Source organism: Cheilinus undulatus, linkage group 5 (genome assembly GCF_018320785.1).
Source record: "Cheilinus undulatus linkage group 5, ASM1832078v1, whole genome shotgun sequence".
Taxonomy (NCBI): domain Eukaryota; kingdom Metazoa; phylum Chordata; class Actinopteri; order Labriformes; family Labridae; genus Cheilinus; species Cheilinus undulatus.
Window position 1 is genome coordinate 42,283,258 of NC_054869.1, and position 12,461 is coordinate 42,295,718.

At 39.1% G+C, this 12,461-nt stretch overlaps 1 protein-coding gene across 2 annotated transcripts in view; it reads right to left on the reverse strand.

Moving 5' to 3' along the window:
- The window catches only part of si:ch73-72b7.1 (netrin receptor UNC5C), a 403,146-nt gene that overhangs the window by 83,273 nt on the left and 307,412 nt on the right, over window positions 1–12,461 (reverse strand). For both annotated transcript variants that reach the window (XM_041788199.1, XM_041788198.1), the window contains exon 5: window positions 5,548–5,728. In XM_041788199.1, coding sequence (XP_041644133.1) covers window positions 5,548–5,728 — 181 coding nt within the window. The remainder of the gene's footprint in view (window positions 1–5,547; window positions 5,729–12,461) is intronic.

The window sequence follows — 12,461 nt, forward strand, 5'->3', positions numbered from 1 at the left end:
GATATGACAGACAGAACGTTCATCCAATCACGTCTCTGAGTTTTTTTCAAAGGCTCTGCCCTTTACCATCTATGGAAGGCTTTCTAGATGGATGAGTAAAACAAATCCATCTGGCGTGTCAGGTTATTCTGAACTTCTACTGGCATTAATGTAAGCACAAAAACTGTGGCGCGAGCCTTATGGAATGAGGTTTCCATGGCTGAGTAGCTGCATTCAAGCCACAAATCAAGTCCAATGCCAATACTCGGACAAAATGGTGTAAAGCACACACACTGGACTGCAGAGTAGTGATCGGTGTTCTGTGACGTGACTGACCAATCATGCCTCTCTGTTTGACAGTCAGGTGGGCAAGACTAGGTTTGGTAGATGCCAGGAGAACGTTACCTGCCTGACTTCATAGAACTAACTGTGAAGTTTGGTGAAGGAGGGATGGTGGTATGGGCCTGTAATTCAGGATTTGGGCTAGACCCCCGACCCTCACTGAAGGGCAATCTTAATGCTTCAGCATACCAAGACATTTTGAGCAATGCTATGCTTCCAACTATGTGGCAGCAGTTTGAAGAAAGCTCTTTTCTATTCCAACGTGACTGTGCTCTGTTCAGAAAGCAAGGACTACAAAGAAATCGTTTGAAGAATTCAGTGGGGAAGAACTTAACTGGCACGCACAGAGCCTTGACCTCAACCCAATCAAACACCTTTTGGATGAACTGGAAAGGAGATTTCAAGCCAGGACTTCTTGTTTAACATCAGTGCCTGACCTCATAAGTGCTCTACAAATTGAATGTGCACAATTTCCCACAGAAACACTCCAAAATCTTGTGGAAAGCCTTCCAGGAGGAGTGGAGACTGTTATAGCTTGCAAAGGGGGGGTTGCTGGTGTTACGAGCAGGCGGCCGAATACTTTTGTCCTTATAGTGTATATCCTGTGCCATGGATATGTGCAACAGTCTATCTGGCTTAACAGGTTCGGCTTCACTAAAAGTAAAGCAAAACTCTCCTCTGTTCTCAAAGCTAAAGCGTCTATCAGACGATTGCAGATGGACTCTGAGATTGGTGCAGTGTTGATGATTCTGATTCACTTGCCAAACTTGCATTTGTTTGCTGTTTGACTGTGGAGTTCTGCCTGTGGTTTGTTCTGATGAATTTCCACTGTGACTGGTACTCTGTGTAACATGACGCCTTTTCAGACCGCAGCGGAAAAGCCTGTGTACGGTTCCTTCTGCACCATGATGTCCCATGCCTCTGTTGTTGCTGCCGTTCCAGCGCCAAAAGTTAAACTTTATGCCTGGTTCATCACAAAACATGAGAGCAAGTACACAACAGCTTCACAGACTCGCTGTTGGAGGGTTTGTCAGCACTCCCACTCCACACCCAGAAGTTTTAGACGGCACTCAATGTGGTGTACCCTCCATGCCAAGAGCACAAACAGAGTAAAGTGTGTAGGGGGAGTGTGTAGGGAGTGGTTTGAAAAAGCCACACACACAAACAAACACTTTGCAACTCTTCGATTACCCTGCTGCTTCTGGAGCACAATTTTTCCCACTGTGTTCACAGGCTGTCATGCTGCTTGCAAATTACTTAACCCTGAACTTGTGTAGGAGAGAGCACAGGGAGGAAGAAAATACCGTTACATGGAGGAATCTGAATCCTTTCTAGCCCAAAGTGCCTTTTTTTGCAGAGGTTTTTTTTCCATTTCTCCCTATTTTTGTCAGTCTCATTTTTTATCACTGATGCAAGTTTTACCCTGCATCCTGTCATTTCCCCCTTCCTTTCTCTTCATTATCATGCATTATTGTTGTTTTTCATAAGGCAAACATGGCAGCGGAGTGCAGACAAAGATAAGGGCAGTTGAAAGACAGTCAGAAGTAGAAAATCAGAGATAAAGTTCGAATGAGTCACAAGGACAAACAGATAGAGGCTGAGAGACATCCAGAGAGATACAGTGGGTTGAAATTCCTCCCCTGTTTCTGGACATTTGTGTCTCAGCGGAGAGTGCCCACTCCTTTCTTGATGCCCGATCCGGTAAAATCAGGCAGAGTCACCTCTGTCATCTCATCTTCACACATCTTTTTTTTTCTCCCACTCCTTTCTCCATTCTCCCCACCTGTCTCCTCTCTCTATATCTGCTCCATTTTTCCCTCCTCTGTTTTTTCCGCTACCATTTCACCTTGTCAACAGTGTCAGCCAGGCCCTTGTGGAGCCCTGAAGATTGAACCACAGATTGAACAATCTATTTCTGTAAGGATACATCAGTGTCAAACCACTCCATCTCTTGCCGTCTGTATTGCACACGCACGCATGCACTGTTATTTCTGATTGAAACACTCCTCCTAGTGAATAGACTCAGTGTTAGATTGGAGACAAACACTCGGTGTGTGCGTGCACGAGAGTGTAGTGCTTTACATTGTTTTTCCTCAAAATGTTTCCTGTCCTCTCATGTCAGGCTGACATTTGGTAAAATAAAAAAAAAAAAGAAAGTGAGACAAGCTCTCTCTCCGTCTCTTTCTTCTCAGTTTTAGTTAAAAAAGAGAGAAGAGAGCATTGTGTGGAAAACAAAACCATTTAGAAGTGAGCTATTCAAAGTTTGTTGCTTTTCACAGCTGTTATCATGCCATATGCTGCACAGTTCATTCAGTGGAGGAGGGAAATTGGCTGAGCGTTCCGACATTTGGAAAGCCCACATGTTCTAATTTAAAACTGAAGGCGTGATTGGTGAGTTTTAATTGGGTGAGGTTAAAGGTGAGGTGGGACGATCGAGTCCAGCACAAAGAGAAAGTGCTGGCATGGGAGTGGAGCTCATTTCATGTGGCAGATGGAGGCAGGCCCACAAGATCATGAACAATGCTTGGTAGCTTTAGCCTGATTTACAAGGTTTTATGCCACTATTAATCAAGAATACAATGTTCCGAATGATCATGCACATGCAATTCTAATTAAGCATTTGATTTTTCAATTAAAGTTTTCAATTGTGCTGCGTCTTAATATTTCAGTAATACTTAAGGAGGTTATTCCACATTATTAAGCAAGTCACAGCTTTCATGCAATAAGGGAAAAAGAAAGATCTTTCTGCAGATGAAACGTATGAATTAGTGCAGCATCTTGCAAAAGTATGAAAACACTGTTGAACAAAATTCCTCAGTCAGGCAAAGAGAGGGCAGCCCACACTGCATCTGGGTCCTTGATGGGTCCTAAGCTCGTTTCATTTAGGGCTGAACGCTTTGAAAAGATAATCTAATTGTGATTTTTTTCCCCCAATATTGCAATTGCAATTTAATATGCAATTATTAGTTTCCTCATCTTATGTACTTTTCAACTAATTAAAGCAATAAATCATTCTATTTTATAAATTGCATTCAGTCCAGAACACGGTCATCATACATGTTGCCATTTTATTGCAATATGCATATGTAGTTTTACTTGGCGGAGAAGGCGTGTAACCAGCTTTAAGCTGTAAAGGAGGAGGCTGGGGCGGAGGAGGTGAAGTCTTGCCAGCAGCGTAGTGCATCAGCATTGATGCAAGCAAGGATGAGTGAAAGTACCTCATGTTTTAACGGACCGCTTTGTTGACACTTAAATGTTTGCATAATGTGCATTTAATCTCTGCTGCTGCAAAAACTAAATATAGGCTATCAAACTGGTATTTTGACACATTTTGAGTGAAAGAAATATTGCAACCTCTGCGATTTGTAAATTGCAGCAGGCCATATTGCGATTTAATCTAATTTGCGATTAAAAACAAAACAAAAAAAACAAACAAACCGATAGGCACTCACCTCATTGGCTGATGAAAGCCTGGGGCTGAAATGTGTCCATTTTTATTTGCTGCTTACATTTCCTTAAAAAAAAAAAGTGTAAAACTCTATGACAAATGCCTATCAGTTTGTTTTGTTTCTTCTCAGTGTTTTTGATACGGCACAGATATTCCTGCATTTTGTTGCGTTAAGCTTGCCTTCTCTAGTCAATCATTTACTCAATGTGGGAAATATTATCATGCCTCGATGTTTATGACTGTAACTTTATATTTATGTGAATGAAAATAATTAGCATGCTAGCCGACAAGCTTAGCTCAGCCATGTGCTAATTAAAGTAAGCCTTATGCTACTTTAGTTGTATCTGTCATGTTAACACATAGATTTGTGTTATCTCATTTTTATGCACGGTTAATTAAAGCTGAGCTAATCTGTTTTAGCATATTATCTGCTTTGTTTTCATTATATTTATATTATATTATATTTAATCTTGTATTGCAGAAACCATGCATACATAAAACTCAACTAAGTAAACCAGAATAGAGGACGTCCATGATTTATTGCGTCTAATCAGAGCATCCAGGGTAAAAGACCAGTGCCAGCTCTAATAATTCATTTCAACTGAATATTTCACAAATAAAAAAATCAAGAGAGATCATCAATTGTGACAAGATTGTGTGAGATTCAGAGCACAGCAGGGTTTGTTCAGATAAAGGCGTATTAAGGAAAGTTTTTGTATTAAGTGTGCAGCTGTGAAAAATCCACTGATGAGTAGAAAACAGAGATTTGAAGCTGCTGGTGACGCTGGAGTCCCACGAAGCTTTTGATACAGGATCTGCCACAGCTTGATGTGCATATGGTTCTATTTCAGCCACCCTTAACCAATCCCCACAAAGAAAATAATGCAGTGGTCTCATAAATACATGAAGACTAATTTTCAAACAGTTTTATTCACTGATGAATGCCATGCATTCATTTTACCCACTACCTTTACAAGCCTTCCAGAGCTAGCTGTTGAGAAGCATCCCCACAGCATGATGCTGCCACCACTGTTTGGTGTCTGCCCAACATAGTGTCTTGTCTGATGGCCAAAAAGCCCCATTTTGGTCTCATCATTCCAAAGAACTTTTTTTCTAATTGACCATTTTCTACTTGTCTTCCACATGCCTTTTGGTGAACCTGGGCAACAGTTGTGGTATGCAGAGTCTCTCCCATCTCAGCTGCTGAAGCTTGTAACTCCTTCAGAGTAGTCATAGGTGTCTTGGTGCCCTCTCTCACTAGTCTTCTTCTTGCATGGTCAATCAGTTTGTGAAGATGGCCTGATCTAGGCAGATTTACACATGTGCCATTTCTCTTCCATTTCTTGACGATGGAATTGACTGAACTCTGGGGAATGTTCAGTGTCTTGAAATTGTTTTTGTATCTATACCCTGACTTATACATTTCAACAACCTTTTCTCTGAATTGCTTGGAGTGTTCTTTTGCCTTCATGATGTAATGGTGGCCAGGAAGTTGCTATGTTTGATGGACAACAAACACTGCACATCACTACAAACCCACCATCTCCACTATGAAGCACAGTGGTGGCAGCATCCTGCTGTGGGGATGCTTTCCAGTAGCCAGCCCTGGAAGGCTTGTATAGGGTAAAATGAACGTGGCAAAATACAGGAAAATCCTGGAGGACAATCTTATTTAAACTGCAAGAGAACTACGGCTTCAGGGAAGATTTATTTATCTAACATCCAAGAGGGTGAATACTTTTATAGGCACTGTAAAAGCATGTATTGTGTTAACTTACCATAGACTATAACAGTGGCTGTGGTGCTCCGTCTTTTGGCTACGATGTTCTTAGCCACACAGGTGTAGTTGGCGGTGTCGGACAGTCGGGCCTGTTTGATGATCAGGTTGTGGTCGATGGTGATGTAGAAGTTTCTGTCCTCTGCCGGGTCGATGATCTCTTCATTCTTCAGCCACTCCACCTGGGGAGACACAGACAAGAGATATCGGGTCAGTACCAAGGCTTCTCCAAGAGAGAATATATAAATGTAAATTGAGTTTCAAGTGGAAAGCTTTGCTCCTTCCATGATGGCTCAAATAATTATTTCTCTGCTTAAATCGTTGCTTTTTACACACTTATTAGATCTAGGGAGCCTGGGGAAATCAATAAATCACACTTCAATCTTGTTTTCACAGTTGATGCACCCTGAGAGTAATTGATAGAAGGCTGGGGAGGAAAATAGAAAATTTGGTTTTAACGGTCCATTTGTGGGTGTTTGAAGGGAAAAAAAACACACCAAAAGAATCAAGTTTGAGTGCTGGTTTAATCTTGTTTTTCCAACCTCACCACATGAAATATAAAGAGAGGGGAAAGAGAGATCTAAAACAGAATTTTAACTCACACAACATACTTTTTATAAACCACATAGAAGGCTTTCAATTGGATTTGAGGGATATGGTATAAGAACAACATCAATAGTTATAATGATGCTTTGCACAGAATGATTTACGCATCAAGTCACATAAATCCTCACCACTGGACCTTACACTAACTGCCCCCCACCCAGGATAACAGTATAAGAGCAAATGAAAACGTCCCAACATATGCTTTTGCGTTGCCTTTTGTGGTGGAGAATGGTAAAGCGAGAAACTGCCCTATTTATGAGCCTAATCACATTTTGTGAGTGCTGTATTTACAGGTACACCCTTCATAAATTCAGCCTGTCCCGGCTTTTATGGCGGCCACATAAATGTCTGAGGCGTTGTTTAATTTCCTCCTTCCCTAACATTAGGAAATGGAAATCTCAGTTGCAGAAAAGATGAAATCGAGTGTTATTCTTCGGTTTACAGCCTGCTGGAGCCGTCCTGTCAGTCTTCTCTCTCAGTTATTCCACCTGCTTCTCCCTCTGATCTTTAGAGATTTGGTAGTGCTCTTTGGCCGTGAGGCTCACTGTAGCTCTGAATTCTTAAACTGAAGTGAGACGCTGTGTGACCTTTCAGTTTCTATTACAAAGTAAAGGTTATACTGGAGGAAACAGCACAAACAAACAAACAGAACACTTATATATAATATGGCCAGACAAGGAGTTTATCCTTGTGTTGTAATCGAAAAGAATGTAGGCGCTTTAGAAGAAATCAAAGCAAATACAATGTGTGTTGTACAGGTTTATACTTATTCATGCTCAGGATGTTAAATAAGCTGTACCGTGGTGCAGATTCAAAGAGACAAAGAGAAAAAGTCTTTGCTTGGACTGAGAATACAGATCAGACTGTAGTACAGTGGATTTTTTGCCCTCTGTTCTCAGAGATCTTAGGTCAACAGTCAGATTTTATAAACATGTACTTCTGATACACAACAGTGCTTCTCATTTACATGAAACACAAAAGGGCAAGGCTCAAATAGAGCATCTTGTATGCGGGAGCCTTTGAGGCTTTGTTGACTAGGATGGCAAAAAAGGAAAACTGAGTTATGTAGGGTCGGTTTAAAATTGTAAGCACACCCACACACAAATGAAAGATCTTTTCTATCTTATAGAAGTGCAATTTTTATGTATATTTATGCATATTTTCTAAATAAAGTGTGCCAGGATAGGAACGTGTAAAGACTCAAAAAGAAGATGTAAGAATGTCAAATGTAACAATCTGATCTGAAGGACAACCAAAACGAAATGGGCCACGGTATGTTTACATCAGGGGTGTCAAACTCAATCACAGCAGGGGCCGGATTCTGGATTCAGGACTAACCTGAGGGCCTAACAGGCTCACCTTTTTAACCATAAACTGTCAACCTTGCTTCACTGGTTATAAAATATGAAAAAAAAAGAAAAAACTTAGCACTGACGATAAACGATTTTGACATTTAAAAAGTTAAAAAGATAAGTTTAAGGCTCATAATCTGAGAAAAATAAATTTAATAGTTCAAAAAGGTCAAAACATGAAATTTATATTGAAAAATAATGTTTTTTGCATGGCAAATATATTAGAAAGTCAAAATCATGAGTTTAAAAGGTCAAAATATGAAAAAAAAAATTGTAATCATGAAATTGAAAGTCAAAATATGACTCAAAATTTTAAATTGTGAGTCTAAAAGGTCAAACTATGGGTATATGAAGTCAAAGTTTGGAGTTGAAAATATAAGGTGTAATACAAAATAACTGGTTAAAAGGTCAAAATATCACTTAAAAATTAGAATTATGAATCTTAAAGCTCAAAATATTACATGAAAAGTCAAAATTATGAGTTGAAATGCTCAAAATATGAAATTAAAAATCAAAGTCTTAAGTTCGAGTCCTAGTTGTGAGATACTAAATTGAAAATGTAAAATCAAAACAAGTTAATTTCTTTTCCCACATTCCTGACTTCTTATAAAAATATTTTACTCCTTACTTTTTCAGAATGTGGGACTTAACAAGGTTATCTTAAATCAACAAGGATAAATTTACATTTTTATACTTTATCTATCTTTATTATTACAGCTCATAAAATTCAGATATCCCCTATCTTGAAAGGTTTCAAATATTACAAAACATACGAAAAAATGCTTTATAATACAGAGATATTGACCTGCTGGATAATTCTGCTCATTTGGCACTTTGTCTGGGCTACTTTTGCACAAATTTCTATTCTAAATTCTAAATTCTAAATTCTATGCAACATGGCAAGGAGCCAATCAGTCCGTGGTACTGTTAGGTTGATATGAAGTCCAGGATGCTCTTAGAGCAGCCTTCAGCTCGTCTGTATTGTTGAGTCTGGTGTCTTTCGCCTTCCTCTTGACATGTTCCCAGAGATTCTTTATGGAGTTCAGACTGAGTAATACCATGGTCAGCAAACCAGTTTCTGGTAGTTTGGGCTTCACTGTGGGCAGGTGCCAAGTCCTGCTTGAAAAGGAAATCAGTATCTATAAAGCTTCTCAGCAGATGGAAGCATGAAGTGCTCTGAAATCTCCTGGTAGATGGCTGACAGCGTTGACTCTGGACTTAGTTTTCTCACCCTAATGTTTCCCTTTAAGTCATTTTTCCATGAGTACGCGTCTGTGGCTCAACAGGTAGAGTTGGTCATCGTGCAGTCAAAGGTTGTGGGTTCAATCCCCAGCTCCTGCAATCACATGTTTAAGGTGTTTTGGGTATGGGTGCGATTGAATGGGATTAGTTAATACTGATGGCCAATTCTCCATAGTAACTCTGCCATTAGTTTGTGAATATGGGTGTAAATGAGTAGGTGAGACCTGTGCTGTAAAAGTGCTTTGAGTAGTCAGATGACAAAAAAAAAAAAAAAAAACTATACCGCTCAATTTATTTATAAAGCCTGTCCTTTAGGTGGTGACATTATGTGGCTTACCCTGCTTGTAAAGGGCAATTCTCAGTCTTAGTGAACTAGAGTGGAGAGAAATAACTGAAAGGAAATTGAACTTTTCCACAATATCCTAATATTTTGAGCTACTGGATTTTTGATTTTTGTGAGCTGTAAGCTGTAATCATCAAGATCAAAACAAAACAAAAAAAACTCTTGAAACATTTCACTTTGTAGGAGATAAATCTACAATATATGGAAGTTTCACTTTCTGAAGTAAAGCACTGGAAAAAAAGACATTTTTCATGATATTCCAAATTTCTGAGATGCACCTGTAAATATGAAACAGGCCTCTCACGTTAAACTGAAACTGGACTTTCAAAAAAAGGAAAAAAAAAGAGAAAATGTAACCCCGCTGATATTGAACAAGGTCAAATTTCTAAAGTTAGACTAACACATTTAGAAATTAGGTTAATGTTTATTTACTCTTGCATGTGTACGTCTCAATTAACCCCCCCTGGTTCCCAAGTTGGACCTCAATCTGTGAGTTCACCAACAAAAAGGGGTGGATGAAAAATTCAAAGAGAGAGTGATTTTTTCAACCTCAGTGGGAACACTCTAGGTTAAATCAAGTTAAGTAACATAGAAAATCAAATTATCTGAGCCTGTTCTGTCTTTGTCCTGTTTTTAATAACAGCCATTTATCAGCTAATTTGACTCATAATTATCTTGAATATTTTTTGGCCAAACATGTGCCACATATTCTAGGTAAGAATAACTGAAAAGCTACACTTGCTGTTTTTTGGCGTATCATTACACTCAATGAGGCTTGGCACTAAGAGGTGTCCGGTTCAGTCCAGAGCGTGTGTTATGTAACCGCTTGCTCTCATTCCCTACTCTGTATCATGCCAGTACATGTTCTTGGACAGTAACGGGAGCTTGGACCACATTCCTCCCACAGTTTGAAGAACTTTGAACCTAACTACCTGTCTGAAAGGCCTAGCAACACCTATATGAGGCTGATTTTGGAACATGACCTGTTTTTATAGCTGTTTACTGTTGAGTTTTTGCATTTAATGAAGATTTAGTGTTGGGAAATCCACCTGACTGCTGTGCTCTGCAGCTCTAATCCAGGATAGAGTGCTGTACTCATTTCATTTCCAAATTGAGAACACCTTGTTCTGTTGTTCTTGCAAAACTTGTTATAAAGAGAAACAACACCTAAATCAAATATTCTTCTTTTTTTAGGAAAATCCTGCTTTCAACAATAGGCTTCTCTGGAGAAACAGAGCGGTTCCTTTCCTTTACAGCAGCAATCCACATGTAAAGATTGCAATAATGATGCATATAATGCAAACTATTGATACAAATATTAGCAAAGTGTGTGATCAGCCAGCTAAACAATTAAATGTCCTGGCCCAGTTATCCTAATTCTTAATCATTTCAGTCACTTCAGGGCAATGAACTGTCACAAAAGGGGGTAGTAAATAAAAGTCTGCAATGTTCCTCGAAAGCATGCAAGTAATCTAATTACTTGCATTGCTAACCCTTCAGACCCTTTAAACTACTCTCCTCCCTCATTATAGGATATTGAGCAATGAAACAGGAAACCAAAACAAATGTCTTTTATTTTTTGCTTCTTCAGTAAAATGCACTTTTCTTTATTTCCTTTTTTTTCAAAATACAGATCCCTTTGTCTTTTAACACAATGAGTCTTTTTTGGTCATGTTGGCAATGTGGATGTACTATTTGAGAAATAATTTCAGACTTCATAGCCAACCCACAGCCTGTGCAAACGTCAGGATGCCAAAAAAGAAAGCAAACAAAGGAAACTTTTTATGGAACATTTGAAACCTGCAATAACTTTTAAACACACTTTTCAGCTCCAGAAGGACAGAGGGGTCCGACATCAGTGACTCTAACAGACTCTCTATCAGAATGGAAATACACTCTCAAACTTTCAAATTAAAACTGGATTAAACTACAGTAAAGGGTTAGTTTAACGGCTAGGACACGGACAAGTTGAAAGTTAAAAATCGGAACTTCAAAACCTGATTACAAAACAACTAATAAAGCTGAGTAAACAGCCTGCTTACAAGTAAAAGTCCATGCTCTGTGAAAACATTCTTACTCAGCAAACATAGCTTATGTAGCTCCATTAGTTGTGTAATCTACGTAGATAACAGTTATGTAGCTAATGTAGCTATAGCTTAGATCACAAAGCAGCAACATAGCTACATAGCTCTATCAACTGTGTAGCTATGTTGATAAAAAAGATACATAGCTAACGTGGCTAATATAGCTACAAAGCTAATTTCGCTATAGCTAAGCTTACAAAGCAGCTATACAAGATAGCATAGCTTCACTATCTATGCACCTTTGTTAGCTTTAGCTAAATTTACTAAAGCTCATGTTGCTGAAGCTAACTTAGATACATTGGCTTATGTAGTAACTTTAATTATGCAGCTAGCAAAGCTATGTTAGCTTTAGCATTCTTGTCACTACTTCTAAAATATGTTGAAACATAATTTCATCCTGGATTAGACCTTCTTCTCTATTTTATTCATGAAAGAGACAGAGTCTCCGATGAACGGTCTGTGACAGTGGCCATCAGAGATGTACGGGCTGGGTATGTGAATATTATCAGGTTTAATTTATCATATTTATAGGCCTATCAAAAGTTAAAATTGTGTCTCACCAAGTGCTTGAACAAAAGTGGCAAAACATATCTGGGAATGTCACTAAAAGCCACTAAGTGGGATCATTCATTCAGTCTTTATAATGTATGGACAACAGTCTGATCTGATTCTATTAAGTTCATCAGTATTGTTCTTAGTTAATTGTAATGGCTGATTGTGGTGCAGCTGAAGCATTGGCATCAGAGTTTAAATCAGTGCATGTGCAGCATTGCAGAATGGACACAATGATTCTTTTCTGCATCACTCCTGTGACTGCTACACTCCACATTATCTTTTGCAGCTGTTTTGATTGAGATCCAAATGATGACTGAATTTGCATACTGTGCATTTGAAAACTTCAAACTTTTCCACGAAGATGTGAGATTGCTTCAAAAATGCAAATAATATCCCATTACTTATGGAGGTAATGAGCTCTTATAGGATAATGCTCTGGGAATAACTGCAGTCTGCAATGATGATGTCTGAAGGTTGAAGCACCTGAGACTGGCGTGTGCTCCACTGGGCTCAGACAATAGGATCACATGTGGTGGCTACACCACCACTGCCACCGCATCATTAGCCACAGCTGGTGAGAGACTGTGTGTATTTGTGTGTGTGAGTGAATGGCAGAGAGAGGCTGATTGGATCAAACCAACCCCAGGGGAGTATGTGTATTTGTTATTTTAACTCTAGCCCCCACGTCACCTGTCTCCCTCTTTTATCCACACACCACTACACACAGAAAACA